This window comes from Bubalus kerabau, chromosome 22, assembly GCF_029407905.1.
Source record: "Bubalus kerabau isolate K-KA32 ecotype Philippines breed swamp buffalo chromosome 22, PCC_UOA_SB_1v2, whole genome shotgun sequence".
NCBI lineage: Eukaryota > Metazoa > Chordata > Mammalia > Artiodactyla > Bovidae > Bubalus > Bubalus kerabau.
Genome location: NC_073645.1, coordinates 47888030 through 47907318, shown reverse-complemented (window position 1 = coordinate 47907318; position 19289 = coordinate 47888030). Strand labels below are relative to the sequence as shown.

At 47.4% G+C, this 19289-nt stretch overlaps 1 protein-coding gene across 1 annotated transcript in view; it reads left to right on the top strand.

Moving 5' to 3' along the window:
• ADAM12 (ADAM metallopeptidase domain 12) overlaps positions 1-19289 on the top strand; it is a 333194-nt gene that overhangs the window by 186441 nt on the left and 127464 nt on the right. The window contains exons 3-4 of the mRNA XM_055559857.1: positions 8527-8609; positions 17783-17787. Of these exons, the coding sequence (XP_055415832.1) occupies positions 8527-8609; positions 17783-17787 (88 nt within the window). The remainder of the gene's footprint in view (positions 1-8526; positions 8610-17782; positions 17788-19289) is intronic.

Genomic DNA, 19289 nt, shown 5'->3' with positions numbered 1-19289 from the left:
TTCAGTCTGTACAGGCGTGGCTGTGTGGCTTTGGACAAGTCGTTTATGCTCTGTGAGTGTTTTCCTCTTCCTTGTTAGGCAGTTGATAGTGGTCCCTATACCACCAGGTCTCTGCTAAGAAAAGTAAGAAAGAACACTTGACAAGCAGGTGGCCTGCCACCTGATACACGGTGACCCAACAAACAGCAGGGTTAGGAGGGAGATGTGCAGCTGATGAAGGTAACAGGACATGGATAATGTTGGTGGCGGTACCTTGCTTCAGCCCCAAATCAAGATGCCAGAGCATACGTTATTTAATGGCTTACTGTAACTCTTCCCATAAGGAAAACAGAAATCATAAATATGTACAAAGATTACGTTCCGAAAGAAATTCAGGCAAAGCGCAGGTGTGGTAAATACCAGGTCTCTGATTCTTTCTTTTAGTTTCAGTTTCCTCCTATTATTTCTTACCTCAATGTGCTGTCTGTATAGAGAATTGTTCAGTGGTCTGATCTTGCCATAAAATCATCCAGAGGGGACTTCCCTGGTGGTCCAGTGGTTAGGGCTTCAGGCTGCCAATGCAGGGGGCACAGGTTCAATCCCTACTCAAGGAACTAAGACCCCACATGCCAAAGGATTTTTTTTAAGTTGTTTTAAAAATCGTCCATAAGATCTAATGACATCAGCCTTGAGCCCCATGATTCCAGCCCATCTAGATAGACTGTTCACTAAAAACCAGAGCAAGTTCTTCCAGGGTGTAGAAGAATCCAGAATCCTATCTGGATACATACTGGCTTTTTTCCTCAATCTTTTCTCTGTGTTTACTTTAGCTCTGGTTGAGGAATAGGTAATTTTTCAATAAAAGATATTCTTTTTAGTAACTCAGAAAACCCTGATCATGAGTTTTAATTATGATTTTTATTGTATGATGCATTTTGTTAACACTCCAAGCCATGTGAAAGTCTTTGGAGCTGTATTTCCAAATTCTCATAAAAGAAAACCATTACCCAAATTTATATATGAATGATTTTGTAATTTGTGGAATAATAACTTGCGGTGGAGCAAATCTTCAGGAGAAAACTGGACTGGATCCTTTGAATACCAAATGGGTTTCACTAGGAAGCTCACTGAAGCCTCCAGTGTTAGTGTGATTTCCTTGCAGAAACTGACTCAAGTGCCTTCTGGTGTTCACTGACAAACAAGCGCTGTCTTATGATGCTTTGGCTTGAATATGCTGCATAGAATAATTAAACCCACAAACCATTCACAACATCTTCAAAGAAGTAACAGGAAAAAGATGACATGTCATCAATGAGATTTTCGTATTCAGAGTAATTGATGCCAATCTCTAAGCTCTCCTTTCCCTGTTTCTGTCATTTAAGCAGTTCTAACGTTGATGTCAAGTTGTCAGGGTGGGTCTTGACAGCCTGACAGTGTTTGGAACTATTGAAATAACAAAGAAGGGAATGTGATCGTTCCCACCCTGCATGCCCCCTGCATGATCGGTGATAATAATTTCGAACCAAAAAACGAAAGACATTTCTTTTATTCTTTTACTGATCCAATTAGTTTGACTACATTCTATCCAAACGGGGTTGCTTTTCTGTGATCAATTCAGTTCGGTCACTCAGTTGTGTCCGATTCTTTCTGACCCCATGAACCGCAGCATGCCAGGCCTCCCTGTCCATCACCAACTCCTGGAGTTCACCCAAACTCATGTCCATCAAGTCGGTGATGCCATCCAGCCATCTCATCATCTGTCGTCCCCTTCTCCTCCTGCCTTCAGTCTTTCCCAGCATCAGGGTCTTTTCCAGTGAGTCAGCTCTTCACATATTTTCTGTGATAGTGATTCTGTTTGTGCCCTCTAAACCCACTTCCATATTCTTAAAAATTCTGAGATTCTGGGATTCTGGAGAATGCCATGGACAGAGGAGCCTGCCAGGCTACAGTCCATGGGGTCCCAAGAGTCAAACATGACTTAGTGACTAAAGAGAGAGATTTATTGATTAAGCTTTTGCATTATATTGGACTTCCCTGGTGGTTCAGTGGTAAAGAACCCACCTACCAATGCAGGAGACATGGGTTCAATCCCTGGGTTGGGAAAATCCCCCTGGAGGAGGAAATGGCAACCCACTCCAGTATTCTTGCCTGGGAAATCTCATGGACAGAGGAGCCTGGCGGGTTACAGTCCATGGGGTCACAAAAGAATTGGACATGATTTAAACAACTAAACAACAACAACAACAGCTAAACAACAACTAAAAAGCAACTAAATGAAAACAACAAGGCATTATGCCAGGCTTAGGAATGTGGCTTTTGTCCCTTAACTCAATGTGGGAGAAGACAAGTCAACAGGAAACAGAATCAAAGAGGGAAAATCCTGCAGCAGAATGTTGGCAGAATGCAAGGGAGGGGTTAGCTCACTCCAAAGTGGGGGGGCTACAGAAAGAGCCCCCATCACAGAGGTAAAAGTGAGCAGGTGTTTCTTCCTGCTTTCCTATGCTTTGGGGAATAAACTATGTCATTTTGGTGAAATCCATCTCATTTAAAAAATGTAACTATATTATATAATGGTCAATTTAGAGTAGGATCATTTCAATATTGCTCCCCCAAAAAAGCAATTTGGGAGTAATGGTTTTTATTTCAATACAGAAATCATTTCAGAAATGCAACAAATTTTAAAAGGAGGTATGTATAAAATCATAATGTATTATCTCCATCATAATGTTTTACTGTAAATACTAAATGATCGTTTTTCAGCCCTATACACCACCAAAGACTCTGACATCAGAAAACACCATACTCAGCTGGAAAGGGCAAGATTTTACTTGTCCTCATATAAAGCAAGCGTGTGCTACCTGAGGGTCTGCCTCTCCGTCTTCACTCCAAGCCACTTCCTGCACCTGAGCTTCGCAGAGTCAGCTGCTAACTGGAAGATACAGGAGAGTGACCTCAGGCCCCTTGCACAACACAGGCTCAAGGCTGAATTCATCCTCTCCTTTTCCTCCCTTGGGACTCACCCGTCTCAGCTGACAACAGAGGTTCCTAATTCTGTCTGTCTCCTGAATTTCCCCAAAGGCTCCTGTCCTGGTCTGGCCCCTCTTTGTTCAGAGATTCCCGCCAGCCTCTTCATTAACCTTCCTGTGCCTGGTGGTCTCTTCCCCCTCAGAGTTTTACTTAAACGACTATCAGAGTGGCCTTTAGCTCCAAAGCTTGTATCTGCTCAGATCTCTGCCACATTTAATGGTTCCTTAGTGCATAGTGGTGGTGCTTCCCAGGTGGTGCTAGTGATAAAGAACCCGCCTGCCAATGCAGGAGACATAAGAGATGCAGGTTCGATCCCTATGTCGGAAAGATCCCCTGGAGGAGGGCATGGCAACTCACTCCAGTATTCTTGCCTGGAGAATCCCATGGACAGAGGAGCCTGGCGGGCTACAGTCCTTGGGGTTGCAAAGAGTCGGACATGACTGAGCAACTTCACTGGTTCACATAAAGGGCTTAGACAGTGCCTGGGCTGGGGGTGGGGCCACAGAGAGCAAAGAGCCTTCTGGTGGCTTAAATTCTTGAGGGAATATAGGCAAATAAATAAACAGATGAATCAACAAGATATGAAAGTGAAGGAGTTCTGTGATGTGGGGAATATGGATGGTGGAGCCTACTCTAGATAAGATGATCTGGAAAAGGCCATCTGCGAAGATGGTTAAACTCATACCTGTAGGACAGAAAGCAGCCGGCCCCGTAAACAGCCAGGTGGAGAATGTTCCAGGTGCATGGCAGAGAAAATGCAAGGGCCCTAAGTGGGAGAGGTTATGGAATGTTCTAGAAAGAGGCAGAAGGCATGCTGGCTGGGGGAGAATGAGCCGCAGGGAAGACAGGCATGATGCACTGGGAAGATGAGGTTGTGAGTGGCTGGGAGGCTGTGGAAAGCTTTGGGATTGCCTCCCAGGTGGATGGGGAGCCACTCAAGGGTTCCCCATAGGGCAGTGGTGGGACGCCCCCCAAGAGGGACCAGGACCGTGTCACTGCCCTGGGCACCTCACAACCTGGGGACTGGGGGCTGGACTGTCTGGCACTGAGACAATATCAGAGCAGAGAAGGGTGGGTTCTGATACATGGTGTGTGGGCCACGGACCCCCAGTTCCTGGGCCCAGAGGATGAGCCTCAGCCTCGGAGCCCAGGCCATCTGGCTTCTCTCCCGTCTCATGCCCTTGTCCCTATGGGAAACTGAGGCTGGAGAAAGCTCTGGGTTTTCTGAGCTCTCCACGCCCGGGTTGCTGCAGGAGAGTCCGAGCCTCTATTCTCCCTGGGCTGCGCCAGGGAAGACGCGATATTCACAGCGGCGTCAGTGTGTCTGAGCTGCAAGCCCATGTTCCCCTTTCAGACTCTACTCAAAGAGGGGTATGTCCCTCAGTGTCTTAGCTATAGGGGGACACGCTCAGACCATCCCCACTTCCCCCTCTGTCGATACAAGGAGACACAGGAGGACTTAGGAACCCACTAGACTCAAAATGTGATGGTTGTGTTTCTGTTTAAGTGGCATTTGGATACAATGAAAAATAGTGAGTCTTTAGGCAGAAGTACTCATGCATCTTTGTATTATGGGACTAAGTCACATTTTAAAACATCTTCACTCACTTTACTGTTGTTAAACCCCCATATTCTTCTTATCTACCAGTTTGCTGACTGTCATTGACCCAAAACTCATTTTCTCCAATCCCCAGCTTTCTAGACAGATTTTCTGTATTTCTCACCCATGAAGGGAATGATCTCCTTGGACATCCATCTTTCAGTTGGAAAGCCTTGAAATTCTCTCTTTGCTCTACAAATTCCTCCTCTCTGTGTTACTCTTCTTAGCATTAGAAAGTGAAGTCACTCAGTCGTGTCTGACTCTTTGCAACCCCATGGACTGTAGCCTACCAGGCTCCTCCATCCATGAGATATTCCATGCAAGAATACTGGAGTGGGTTGTCATTGCCTTCTCCAGGAGTTCTTAGCATTAGGTATTCATATACCTTGATTTGTCCAAAATGTGGTGGTGGTGGTTTAGCTGCTCAGGCGTGTCTGACTCTTTGCAACTCCAGGCTCCTCTCTCTGTGGGATTTCCCAGGCAAGAATACTCAAGTGGGTTGCCATTTCCTTCTCCAGGGGATCTTCCAGACTCAGGGATCAAACCTGCATCTCCTACGTCACAGGTGGATTCTTTACCACTGAGCCACCTGGGAAGCCCTTGTCCAAAAAGAGACCATCCAGCATTGTTAGAGAGAATTACTCGATTATGAATGAGAGATGCATACTGCAAAATGATTATTGAATAGTAAAGCATATGTCATAATAATATAGTTTCCAGTATATTAAAATTTTCTTTTTCTCCTTCCTCTCCCATCTTGAAGCTGACCAAGCCCCCTCCATCACCAAGACCTCTAGGCTGTTACAGGTCCCACCTCACACAGGCGAAGGCTGTGTCCTTGCTGGGACACCTGTGCTCTAGGCAGTGACCACCTGCCCCTCTCTGCTCACGTTTCTGCATCCTGTCCCTTTAGATCATCCGTCCTCTCTCTGCTTCCCTTTAGAACTACCCTCAGGAAAGTTTCTGTGACCTCCCCTGTCGCCATCCCCTCGGCCCACGCACCCCCCCACCCCGGCCAACCCCCAGCTGCCCCATCAAGGTCACCAACCTCCCGCCCATCCCTGGAACACTGGCCACATGAAGAAAGACCACCAGCTCCTTCTCCAGACTCCCATCACCTCCCCCACCCCTCTCCTTCCTCTGCCCCTGACCCTCCAGGCAGGGCTGCAGGCAGCAAGCCCACCCCGGGGATCCTGTGACAGCTCAGAGGACAATGCTGAGAAGATGCAGATTTGAGATCAGAAGCCAGAAGGGAGGTTAGGCTCCTCCAGCGAGGCTGATCTCCTGAGCAGAGGGACGAATAATGGTGCGGAGCGTGCACGAGCTTTGTCAGTGAGTGTGAGAAATGGTCGGCGTTTTCTATTCCTAGCACATTCTTCTCAAAGGCTTACTGTTAAGTAGAGCACATCTCTGACCCGCTGTGAAGGTCCGGCTGATTTAAACCAGACATGTCCCAAAGAGACTGAAACCCACATAAAAGTGGGAGAGGATTCTCAATTCTGGACTAGGCTGGAGAGAGTCTGAAGGGATCTGACTTTGTAAGGGGACCCTATCTCTCATCTGTTACATTTGCAGCACTGCAGCTTTGATTTCTCCCATATTGATCAGGGCAGGCTTCCCTGCTGGCTCGGCGGTAAAGAATCTGCCTGCCAATGCAGGAGACACGGGTTCAATCTCTGGATCAGGAAGATTGCCTGGAGAAGGAAATGGCAACCCACCCCATATTCTTGCCTGGAGAATCCTGTAAACAGAGGAGCCTCATGGGCTACAGTCCATGGGGTCACAGAAGAGTCGGATATGAGTTAGCTACTAAACAACAACAATATTGATCAGGACTTTGGTTGTAAAGCCCAACCAGAACCAGCTGAAGCAAAAGACAGGGTTTGATTGAGGAGAAGTAGAGCCCAACTGGACCCCCGAGGCACTTGGAAGACTACCCTTTTTGTCCCGTGTCACAGCTGGTGACAGCTGGGTGTTCCCAGGGCCATGTCCTCCTGCACCCAGGGCACAAGCTGGAGGAAGCCTTGAGTGCATTTGTGTGAAGCTCTGAGAGCAAAGAGGAAAGTCTGCTTCTCCAGATTCCCCAGCTCCAGGCAGGCTGCAGGCAAGACTAGAGATGGGTTCGCTTGGGTCCCAGGTTCATCGTGGGGTTGGGGATGGAGTGACCCCGGAAGAACTGAGCAGTGTGACATGCATTCCCTGGACAGGAGGGTTGGACAGCATCGTCACTGTGTTGTCACCTCCTGCAGAGTCCAGTGTTTAAAACACTCTCCACTTGCTGCTGCTGCTAAGTCACTTCAGTCGTGTCTGATTCTGTGCGACCCCATAGACGGCAGCCCACCAGGCTTCCCCATCCCTGGGATTCTCCAGGCAAGAACACTGGAGTGGGTTGCCATTTCCTTCTCCAATGCATGAAAGTGAAAAGTGAAAGTGAAGTTGCTCAGTCGTGTCCGACCCTTAGCATGGACTGCAGCCTACCAGGTTCCTCTATCCATGGGATTTTCCAGGCAAGAGTACTGGAGTGGGATGCCATTTATGAGAAGGCAAAAGGAGAAGGGGGTGACAGAGGATGAGATGGTTGGATGGCATCACCGACTCAATGGACATGAGTTTGAGCAAACTCCGGGAGACAGTGAAGGACAGGGAAGCCTCAGTTCAGTTCAGTCTCTCAGTCGTGTCTGACTCTTTGCAACCCCATGGACTGTAGGCTTCCCTGTCCATCACCAACTGCAATTAGAGTTGGACATGACATAACAATCTCACAACAACTCATTAGTGCCCAGACTGATAAAATGCAGAGGTGTTTAGAGCTTTTCCCCTGCCTCCCACCAACCTGACTACCCAGATTCCAGACCCTCGGGTCTCCTGGCCTTGCCGTCCTCTGCCTGGAACCCCCTTCTCCCAGCCCAGTTTTGCCCGCAGACTCCTCCTCTGCTCTCTGTAAAGCCTTCCCTTTTCCCTGCGCTCCACCTGCTGTGCGTCTGTTCAGCCAGGAAGACTCTGTTTCTGCCTCTGTGACAGCCCTCCCTGCCCTGTACTGTGCTCTGTCACCTCACTGGGCAGTGTACCCAGCACGTAGTAGGTGCACAGGAAATACTTGTGGCAGCAATGTTGAGAAGGACAGAATGCACGTATGACAGAAGAAAGCACAGAGTAGTTTAAAACCTAAGCAAACTCAGGCTTTGCTGCCTTCAGTGAAGGTCTAGTAGATCGCAGGCCATTTTAGTTAGAGGTTTTTGCTCCTCTACCAATTCATCTTAGAAATTCAGTATTTCAGTATGACCAAAGTCATTTCCCCCCCTGCCTACAGCACTCTTTCTAACATTTCATCATTGTATGAAACACTTCTTTGACATTTTAATATTGACAGCTGGCTCCCTCACCTGTGGGAGAATTAGCGGGCCAGTATTGTGGATCCAAAATTATGTTTCCCGATGGGGAGCTTAGCTGCTGATTCTAGATAGTGAGGCCATGTGACTTCAGAAGGGTGGGCCTCTTCTGAGTTTCTGCCAACTATAATGAATACTGCTGTATGTTATATGTGTAAGTTATTAAGAGAATAAATCCTAAGAATTTTCATCACACAAAAAATGTACATGTGCTGTTCATAAAAGCGTTGCATGTGTGTGTGCACGTGTGCACATGTGCACACGTGTACACACACCTGCCTGTGTTGGAGGACTGAGACGAGAGGGGTGAGGAGGGCACCACATGTGCCATAGGGGCTGCTGTTCAGAGCGCATGCTGAGTCTCCTGGCTCTCCTCTGATAACCTGAATAGGTTGAAGGCCCGAGGGAGCCTCATAGGGTCATCTGTACAGTGAGGAGAGAGTTGGACCCTTGCCGCCGTCCAGCCTAGATACGGGCAACATATCAACGCGAATCTACACTCAGGTTTATGTGGTTTTTATTTTTCCACAGAGGTCTCATCGCCAGCAGTTTCACGGAAACCCACTATCTACAGGATGGCACGGACATCTCTCTCATCCGAAATTACACAGTAAGTCCTGCATGGACCATCAGGATACTATGCAATCAGATCTGTGCTTAAACTCTGTAGCTGTTTTATCCTCAGCAAATTCACCTGCCCAGATCCTTCCGTTAGACCCCGGAAGAGCTTGGGCATCTCTTACTGTTTGGCCATTCCATTGTAACTCCATAAAAACTTGACTTTGGCCAGGTATGTGCCAGGGCAGTCCTTGAAGGTACAGCTTTATTGCAGGCTGACATTGAATCCACCTGCTAAAAATGATGGGATGCTAAGCCAGGCAAATCCTTCCAGGAAACTGACCCCAAATGAAAGTTGATTCAGAAAGCTGTCATCCCCAGGCTGAACTTGGCAGCATTAAACTTGTAAGACCCTTAAAGAAATTCAAAGGAAAACTGACTCTGCTTAACCTGTCATAAATGTAGCCGCCATATTACTATGATCCTGTATCTTGGTTGTTACTGGTATGTGACATTTATCGGCTCTTGGCTTTTCTGATATCTGAAGTTTTCTGTGTAACTTAGGGTGTTAATTTTGTTTATTCCTATAGCAAACGTCTATTGTGCTCAGCCCCAGGTGTGAATGTGGGCATTAAAGAGAGTTGTTGCCTCTGAAGACTGATGGTTACGTGTTTTAAATAGCTATGGGTGTTTGTTTTAAAAAGAATAATTTTAGGGCTCCCTTGGTGGCTCAGTCCTGGGTGTTCATTGGAAGGACTGGTGTTGAAGCTGAAACTCCAATACTTTGGCCACCTGCATTATGCCAACACTTTTCTTTATCACATGTTTGGCACTTCCAAAGATGCGAAGAGCTGACTCATTTGAAAAGACCCTGGTGCTGGGAAAGATTGAGGGCAGGAGGAGAAGGGGACAAGAGAGGATGAGATGGTTGGATGGGATCACCAACTCGATGGACATGGGTTTGGGTGAACTCCGGGAGTTGGTGATGGACAGGGAGGCCTGGCGTGCTGCAGTTCATGGGGTCACAAAGAGTCGGACATGACTGAGCAACTGAACTGAACTGAACTGGTGGCTCAGATGGTAAAGAATCTGCCTGCAATGCAGGAGACTTGGGTCTATCCCTGGATCAAGATGATCCCCTGGAGGAGGACATGGCAACTGGCTCCAGTATTCTTGCCTGGAGAATTCCATGGACAGAGGAACCTGGTGGGCTACAGTCTATAGGGTCACAGAATCAAACACAACTGAGTGACTAACACACACACACACACACGCACTGAAAGGCTTTCCATCGTAGGCAGCAAATTCTCCCTTCTCTGCATTATGCCAACACTTTTCTTTATCACGTGTTTGGCACTTCCAAACCGTTAGCTTCAGATTTCCAGGAGTATACAGAGTGAACTGTTGCCCAAAGAAAGCACCTGAAAACCTTGGGTTAAAAAAAAGGCATATAAGAATTTTTATCATGCCTGAGCAAGCTTGAGAGAGTCAGATAAATCTCTGGGAATGAGGGGAATCTGGGGGAAATTGGATACAGGTGTATGTATGGTTAAATCCCTTTGCTGTCCATCTGAAACTATCACAACATTGTTAATCAGCTATACTCGAGTGAAAAACAAAAAGTTAAAAAAAAAGGAATAAAAAAGAAAGAAAGCAGGGATGTAAGCTCAGAGTACTGGGCTGGTGAACTGAGGTCATAGGACCCCAATGGGCTATTCAGGACTTAGAGAGGAGACCCAATGCTTCAGTGCTTGGGGGTTGGGACAAGAGAAGTGGGCATCTGAAATTGAAAGTGAAAGTGTCAGTCCCTCAGTCATGTCCGACTCTTTGTGACCCCATGGACTGTAGCCCACCGGGCTCCTCCGTCCATGGCTCTCTTCCACGCAAGAATACTGGAGGGAGTTGCCATTTCCTCCTCCAGGGAATCTTCCCAGCCCAGGGATCGAACCCGCGTCTCCTCTGTCTCCTGCATTGCAAGTGGATTCTTTAGCCACTGAGCCATCAGAGAAGCATTGAGAATCCCACAAAAGTTAGGCCCCCAGAGAAGTGCTTCCTCTGTGAAAAAAAAAGGACAAGGAAAACCCCAGTCCAAAGAAGGGGAAACAGAGAGAATTGTCTCCAGGTGTCCTGGAGTGAACAACAATTTCATAAAAAATAGAGAAAGTGAAAGCCCAGCTGGTCTCATAAAGTGTACATTTGAAACAGGGTGGACTGGTGCCCAAATTCTAAAACCAGCATAGGGATGGGACTCCCATTCAGTGTACTGACCTCAAAAGTGGTCCCAAGTCAGCTGTGCTGGATCCCCTGGGGCCAAGCTGAAGCCAACTAAAAATAGTTCTCTAGGGATATTTCAGAGCAGGCAATGGCACCCCACTCCAGTACTGTTGCCCAGAAAAACCCATGGATGGAGGAGCCTGGTAGGCTGCAGTCCATGGGGTTGCTAAGAGTCAGACACGACTGAGCAACTTCACTTTCACTTTCTACTTTCATGCATTGGAGAAGGAAATGGCAACCCACTCCAGTGTTCTTGCCTGGAGAATCCCATGGACGTAGAAGCCTGGTAGGCTGCAGTCCATGGGGTCGCACAGAGTCAGACACAACTGAAGTGACTTAGCAGTTGCAGCAGCAGCAGCAGGGATATTTCTTTGACCAACCTAGACAGCATATTAAAAAGCAGAGACATTACTTTGCCGACAAAGATCCGTCTAGTCAAAGCTATGGGTTTTTCCAGTAGTCATGTATGGATGTGAGAGTTGGACTATAAAGAAAGCTGCTGCTGCTGCTGCTGCGTCACTTCAGTCGTGTCCAACTCTGTGCGACCCCATAGATGGCAGCCCCAAAGAATTGATGTTTTTGAACTGTAGCGTTGGGGAAGACTCTTGAGAGTCCCTTGGACTGCAAGGAGATCCAACCAGTCAATCCTCAAGGGAATCAGTCCTGAATATTCATTGGAAGGACTGATACTAAAATCGAAATTCCAATACTTTGGCCACCTGATGCGAAGAACTGACTTATTGGAAAAGACCCTGATGCTGGGAAAGATTGAAGGCGGGAGGAGAAGAGGACGACAGGATGGGATGTTTGGATGGCATCACCGACTCAATGGACATGAGTTTGAGCAGACTCCAGGAGATGGTGAAGGACAGGGAGGCCCGGAGTGCTGCAGTCCATGGGGTCGTAAAAAATTGGACACAATTGAGCGACTGAACTGAACCAAAGGATATTTCTACAGCCAGATTACATAAGGTTCCCATGTCAACAACAAAAAGGAAGAAGAATATTATGAAAGATAACCCAAAGTCAAAATGATGGAACACACAATTAGCAAAATCCAGCATAAGTGACAAGGGAAAGGAGAGAATTAGCACCTTCAGGAATGCGAGATGATAGAAAAGTTGGAGAAAAGTCTGAAATATTTTAAAGAGAAGAGAACCTAGGTCCAATAAAAGTTCCAGAGTGAAAACACAAGGGGGTGGGAAGAAAACTAAAGATACCTCTAAAGAAACTAAAGAAAACTAAAATCCCTCCTGCTTAAGACAGGTAAGTGGCTTCTCAGTGGCATCCTGAAGGAGCAGCTGTTGGTTTTAGAAGGCAGAGGGCACAGTGAATACAGGTTTGTCCCTTTTGAGTTTGTGGTGGGACAGTCAAGTGAGGGTGTTCAGTGGGGAGACAGGTGTATGAGCCTGAAATCCAAGACAAGGGTGGGGACCACAAAAGAGGAGGGCCCATCTCAGATACAAGCAATTGCTGGTGCACTGACTTCCCTTGGGAGGGGCGAGTAGCAACCTGTGCTGGTATTCTTGGTTGACATGGCCCTTCTTCCATGAAGCCTTCCATGATTCCTTAGACTAGATTAAGCCCCTTAACCTGTCCTTCGGTGCACTCAGCACAGATTTTATTAATTCAGTCTGTGATTCTCAGAATTATGTCAGTCTCCACCCTCTAGCCCCGTGTGGGTTCTCTTGTCTGTTTTTATTCTCTGTGGCAGCCATGGGGCCTGGCACTGGGAAGGTTCTTTGTTAACACACACAGAACAGAAGGATATGTTTGGACCAAAGTGCTGACAACACGTAGGAGACTTTCTGGAGGCCCATTCTGGCCTTCCCCAGAGCTGACTTTTGGGGTGTAAACAGCAGAAATGTCACGTGCATTGTCTCCCACAGGCTTTATTAAAAGAGATGGTGTAGGACACAATTTCCTTAGATGTGGCCAGCAAAGGTTTGAGCCACCGGTATTTTGTCCTGTCTGAACAACAGAGAGAGAAAAGACAAGGGACCAATTCCAAAATTAAATCAGCCACTAGTCTGCCTGTCAACCAGCTTATACTGATTGTTGAGAGATTAAATTTGAGAAAGAAAGATGCTAGCCAAAAAGTGGTTCTTATTTTATATATAATTTTAAATTTAGTGAAATTCACTGTGTGCTGACTTGGGGGAAAGTGGCGTGAGTCAGCACATTTCTTCTTGTTTCGCAGCCTGATTCAATAGAAACAAAACCCCCAAAGCTGCATCCTTGTCTCTCCACCCCCCACCCCCACCCCTACCCCTACGAAAGACAATAGGAGGCTATGAGTTCCCTGAAAGGGTTTCTGCTGGAAGGACAGGCTGTTGAGGGCTGCGGGTTTTCTTTAAGCAAATGAAACAGTTCACTCATCAGAACTGTACTCCAAGGAGTGGGGGAAGGTGGGTGTTGGACAAAGGGAAAAGTCATTGTTTTTGTAATTATAAAAGCAACATATGCTTATTGTTTCTGGAGGTTTGGACATGTCCTCTCGTTGACTGAGGCACTAGACACCCCCTCCTCCCCTCAGGTCCTCACCATGTCCCAAAGTGATGTCCACCTTCACAGCCGTCTTATCCCTCCTCCCTGACCCACTGACGCCGCAGCAGCTGCAGCCCAGCTCACTTCTCAGCTGGAAGATGTTCTGGCCACCTGAAATTTCTCCCTGCTTTTCATCTCTCCTACGTGTATTCCAGCTGCCACTGCTGCCTACATGATCCTTCTAGAACATCCTTCTATTTATGCCATCCCCTGTTTCACTCGTATTTTGATCCTCCCAGATCATTGGTAGCTTCCTCGATCCCTCCCCGGTCCACAAGTCCAAAGTTCTGAGACCAGTCTTCCCATGGGAATCCCATGATGGTGACATGCCTTACCTTTTCATACATGAATTCACTCATTCATTCACACACACACACACTCACTCAACAACAAGTGTTCTTGAGTGCCCACGGTGACATGGAGTAAGCACCAACACTATGCCAGGCGTTGTGCCAAGGGCTTTATGTGTCCTTGGTTGTTTGACACTCCCAATATGTTATTTTTATACCCAGCTGAATAATCTGAGACACAGAGGGCTTCAGTAGGCAGACCAAGCTCCTAGCTAGTAAGGATTCAAATTCACACAACCTGAGTCTAGGATCTGAGCTCCTAACCACTATGATGCAAACACAGGGGTCTGTTCTATCTCCCTGGCCGTGGTGCTTCTGTCATGGAATTCGGTCTATAAAACTGTAGTGAGGCAACTTCAGGAATGGGCTGGTATTTGCTGTGAAGAGAGATACCTGGCACATGCATCTGAAGGAGGGGAGAAGATGCCTGGCTCGCCTGCTGTCCTGGGATACAGGGAGAGGCCAGGAGCCCTCTGGGAATTTGCTGAGTGCCCTACTCTGAAGCCCACGGGAACTGAGGAAGGCCCAGTGCCCCACAGTGCTGTGCAAGATGGAGGGGACACGGTCCCCATCCTCGAGGAACATGCCATCTGACCACAGGTGACATGATGAATCCGTGACAAGGATGCTTTAGGAGCTAGGCAATGGCAGAGCCAAATCCATGTGGAAAGTGCACTGCATCCCCACCAGCACCCCAGGTGTGCTGACTCACCTTCTCTAAAGGTGTCAGGAGAGAGAGGGCTAGGACAGCCTTCGGTGTGGAAGCAGTGGGTGTAGAGGTTGGGATTGCAGGCAGGGAGGCAGGCTGCTGGCTGAAATCTGAGCCTGAGCCTTGAACCAGCTGGGAACGTGAGTATGAACCAGACACACAGTCAGACTTCTAGAAGAGCAAGCCCGTGGTAGCCACTGCTCTGCTTTGATGATGGATTCACAACCTCTCTTAATCCCCCTGGACCATCTATTCTTCTGAGGTCCTTCTGGTATCAGGATGACGGAAGGAGAAAGGGAGCTGTGGGCAAGAAAGGGGTCCATGAGCTATGTCCGGAGCTGGGCTCTGCAGGTGTGTGTCTCCATGAGGGGCCACTGGCCTCAGCTCCTCTGCACCACCTCCTGCCATGCCCCTCCGACTCCTGTTCATCCATCCACACAAAGTTCTGCATGACTGCCAAGAAGTTGGGAGCTGGGAGTTAAGAGCTAGTGCAGGAGTGTGAGAAAATCACACCCTCTGCTTTCTCAGGGGTCAGCTTCTCCTGCACGTGTTCATTCATTCATTCAGCAAAATGACTCGAGCCCCTAGGGCCCAGCACAGAGGGAACTAGATAGGCAGAACCCAGTGCTTAAAGCATAATGGGTTTAAGTACATGTTGTCATATCCCAGATCGGTGACAGTGACACATATTTCACAGATTGATTTGATCCCTAAGACCCTGGGCAGCAAGTCTCAATCCCATTTCACAAAGTAGAAATGGAGGCGGCGTCTCAAACCATAAGACTTCCAGCTCTGGGTCGATTCAGCGTTCTCACTATTGCAGACTCGCTGTTTCCAGGCTGAGTCTGCAGGGTGGTCTCAAAGATTGTGAGCAGTTTTGTAACCTGCATCCTCTAGTGCTGAATTCCAGCACCAAACAGTAATGTGATGGCCCTGAGGTTGGTCCTTCCTAGTCTTTTAAATGGACATGGTACTTGCTAGAGTTGGGGGCAGAGATGGTTTAGAGCTGGGAGCAGCGATTATTATATCTGAGGGCAGAGATGGTTAAAGATGGGGCAGACATGGGCCAGAGAGCATGGGTGTGCTGACTTCTCAACAATCTGTCCAATACACTCTCAGGGGAAGGCATGCATGCTAAGTCACTTCAGTCGTGTCCGACTCTTTGGGACACCATGGACTGTAGCCCACAAGGGATTCTCCAGGCAAGAACACTGGAGCAAGTTGCCATGCCCTCCTCCAGGGACTTCCCCACCCAGGGATCAAACCTGCATGTCTTATGTCTCCTGCATCGGCAGGCGGGTTCTTTACCAGTAGCACCACCTGGGAATCTCCAAGGGAAGCTTCCAGGGGAAAGCATAATATCGCCACGTCAGAAACACACAGGGCTGCAAGGTCACTTTTTCTTTGCTCGAATGCACTCTCACCTTGTTTTAGTCTCAAGCAAACACTTGGTTTGTGGAGGCCTGAAGGTCTGTACAAGGGAGGAAAGACTGGACCACAGTGGAGCAACCTGTGCACACACAAACATGCCCGTGTGAGTACACACTCACTCACACTCACGGCCCTCCCATCTGCAGATCTTTCTGCATTTGGAAATGACTTGACTTTCCTCGGATTCCCTGAGTGATGTGGGGATGAGGCCCAGCTGTGCTTGAGAAAGCATTCCATCCAGGTGTGGGTTTTGGGGGATCAGTTTTCTTCATGAGGGCACATGTTCATAGCAGCAAGACATGGAGGGAAGCTGTCTGGCCTGGGTTTGAGAGGCCTAGTTTTTCGTCCCTCTTCTGCCATGAACCAGCTCTGTGACATGAGACAGTTATTTAACTGGTCAGGGCCTCGGTTTCTGCATCTGTTCAAGGAAGGTCGACCTTTAAGAGCCAGAAGTTCCCTCCCAGGTGGAACACAGTGTGATCCAAACGCTAAATCGAGACAGTTGGTCACATTGCATGTGGCGGGGGAGGGCTCCCCAGTTCCCAAGGAAAAGAACGTTGCAAATCATTTTTGCTCAGCTCACTCCTTCATGGAATTTGTTTGCTCACAGGACCTTTTTAATCCCAACGTCAGCCCACTTTTGTTAGCAATTTAGCAGATAACATGCCTTTCTTTCTAGTCCGCTGAGAGTTGGGTAACAGAATTTTTATTTTACTTCCCATACTACATAGAGTTGAGGGCTACTATTTTCAAGCTCAGGGTTTTTTGTTCCATATTCCTCCTCCCTGCTATTATATTTGATTGATAGTATTAAACAGAAGGAGAATTTATTTTACTGGGGTGGGGGGGAATGCATTAGGTTAAGTAATAAGTATATAAAATACATGGTTAGAGGTTTTGTAGAGGAAAAGATGTAATTTTGTGGTTATGCATGTTTGGGACTATACTCTGTGTTATGTTTTGTTGGTAGAAAGAGAATGTATTGGGTCAGCAGAACTGGGCCAAGACGACTCTGCGAACAGGATGATGTCTTGTTGTTTAGAGACACGAGTGTGATAGAAAGAGACACACAGCTTGACTCTCTGGAGGCAACTGAATGGCAGGTTTTCAGGGGTAATTGTTGTGATCGACAGAACCAGCAGGCCTGGGGGCACCTACAAGACATGACGGATGCCTGTGTCCCTCACATGTGTGTCTACATCCGGGTCCAACAGGCCGTGTGTTTGCAAATCTATGCAGCCTGGCTGGTTCCTGCCTCTTGGCATCAGTCCAAGGGAGGCAGCCTGGCTCTCAGATATGGGGACACACACTCACCTGGAGACCTTGCTGAGTGGACACCGCTGGCCCCATGTGATGCTGCCGCACTTTTCCCTCCACCTGGGCCACTGCCAAAGGGCATCAGTTCAGTTCAGTTCAGTCGCTCAGTCATGTCCGACTGTTTGCGACCCCATGAACCGCAGCACGCCAGGCCTCCTTGTCCATGCCAAAGGGCATAAAGCCCCCCAAACCTCCACTCCCCAGAGCCAAATTCCCCAACCAATTTTGTGTCACCTAGTGTGATGAGTCTGTCTCTCTGGTTTGTCAATTTGTCTGTATGATGACTTGTTGTTTAGTTGCTAAGCCATGTCTGACTCTTTGTGAACCCATGAACCATAGCCCACCAGGCTCCTCTGTCCATGGGATTTCCCAGGCAAGAATACTGAAGAGACTGTTTCCTTCTCCAGGGGAATCTTCCCGACCCAGGGGTCAAACCCAGGTCTCCTGCATTGACAGGCGGCTTCTTTACCACTGTGCCACCAGGAAAGCCCTGTATGATGACTTACTACCTTATAAATATGTAATCACATTTACTTAATCATGTTTTTAAAAAAAGAAATTCATGAGATTGTAATTGTCATGGAGGATCTGGAATTTGGAGTTCTAGTAAAAGTCAAGAGTAAGAGATGGACTTGCTAGTCAACTGTCTGAAGGTGAACAGAAAGCCGTGTTAGAGCTAGAAATGAGGTGTTAACTCTGGCACTGACTAAGAGTTGGAGTTGTTTAAGGGCCAGTGTACAAGAGCTGGGATGTGCTCCCTCCTCTTTGATAAGCAATGCTTCATCCTCGTTGTTGAACTGGAAATTAATTTTATACTAATTTGTTCTCAGCTCATGTTTTAATGAGCTTATATTTGTGAGTATTTAATTTGAAAGTACATTTGATAAGTAATCTATTAAAAAGTAAATTGAGACTGAGAATAAATGAGTTTGAAATTTCAAAGGTCAGTCATTATAGACTATTGTCACCATTTGGGTTTTAATTTTTTAACCAATACTTGATTTCTGATAGCAGTATTTCACAGTTCTCTAAAAGGGAGCAAATGATTTCAGGCACAGGACCCTCAAAAAAAGTAGGTGAAAGCTGAGTGATGCTGGTTCCCCAGGCAGCCTAAACAGAACACCAGCTGGGTCGCTTCACCTTCTGAGTCGTCTCAGCTCCCACATGCCTCCTGGGTGCCCAGGACTGAACCCCACCCCAACCCTGTGCAGAGGGGACCACACCCCCCTGATGCCCTGGGGCATTGCATTCCAGTTGCACAATCTCCCATGTTTCTAGAATTGTTATAACTCCCAACTCTACCCAAAGCTAGAGTTACCTGGGTGAGGGAGGGACAGTCCATGGAGCCTTTTAAAAGTTACTTGCCATGGAAACTGAAGAGGCAGACTGGTAGCAAGGGTCCCCCGTGGGCTGCCTGGATGCCTGTGGCCTGGCTGGGTGCAGGGTCCCCCATCAGTGCCCTTCACGCACCCCTTCCTGAGCCATGTGCTGTTTGAAAAGGATGTTCTTGCCAGGGAGAGGAGAAGGGCAGTGAGTCTACGTCTGTGCCTGAGTCCTCTAGCCAACCCAATCCTCTAGCACGCCCTCCCTCAACTGTCCTTCTCCCCCATCACCCATCTTTGTACATATGCTTCCGCTCTCTGGGTGGTTCCCCATCCCACCTCTGTCCCTGGACACTAGGCACCCCACTCCTCTACAGTGTATGGGGGTCAAAAAGGAGCCCCCCAAAGCTTTCATTGTTTGTGGTAGGTTTAATCAACAATATAAAAATCCAAGATATGCCACAAACTATTAAGCTGATAAGATAGCCGAACAGCAATGTCTGCTACAAGATCAACTTTAAAAAATAAAAAAGCTTTCCTTTACACTAAAAATAACCATGCATAAGATGAAATAGAAAAAAAGATCCTATTTGAGATATCAACAAATCTATACAATACCTAGACATAAACCTAATGAAAACTTTCCAAAGCCATCCAAAAAAAAATCTAAAACTAGACCAAAGGGTGCAAAAAATGGCTTTATTGTATGAAGAGAAATACCATGTATGTGAATAGAAAAGCTCATTATTTGAAAACTAAAAATCCTGACTAACCGACCTATACATT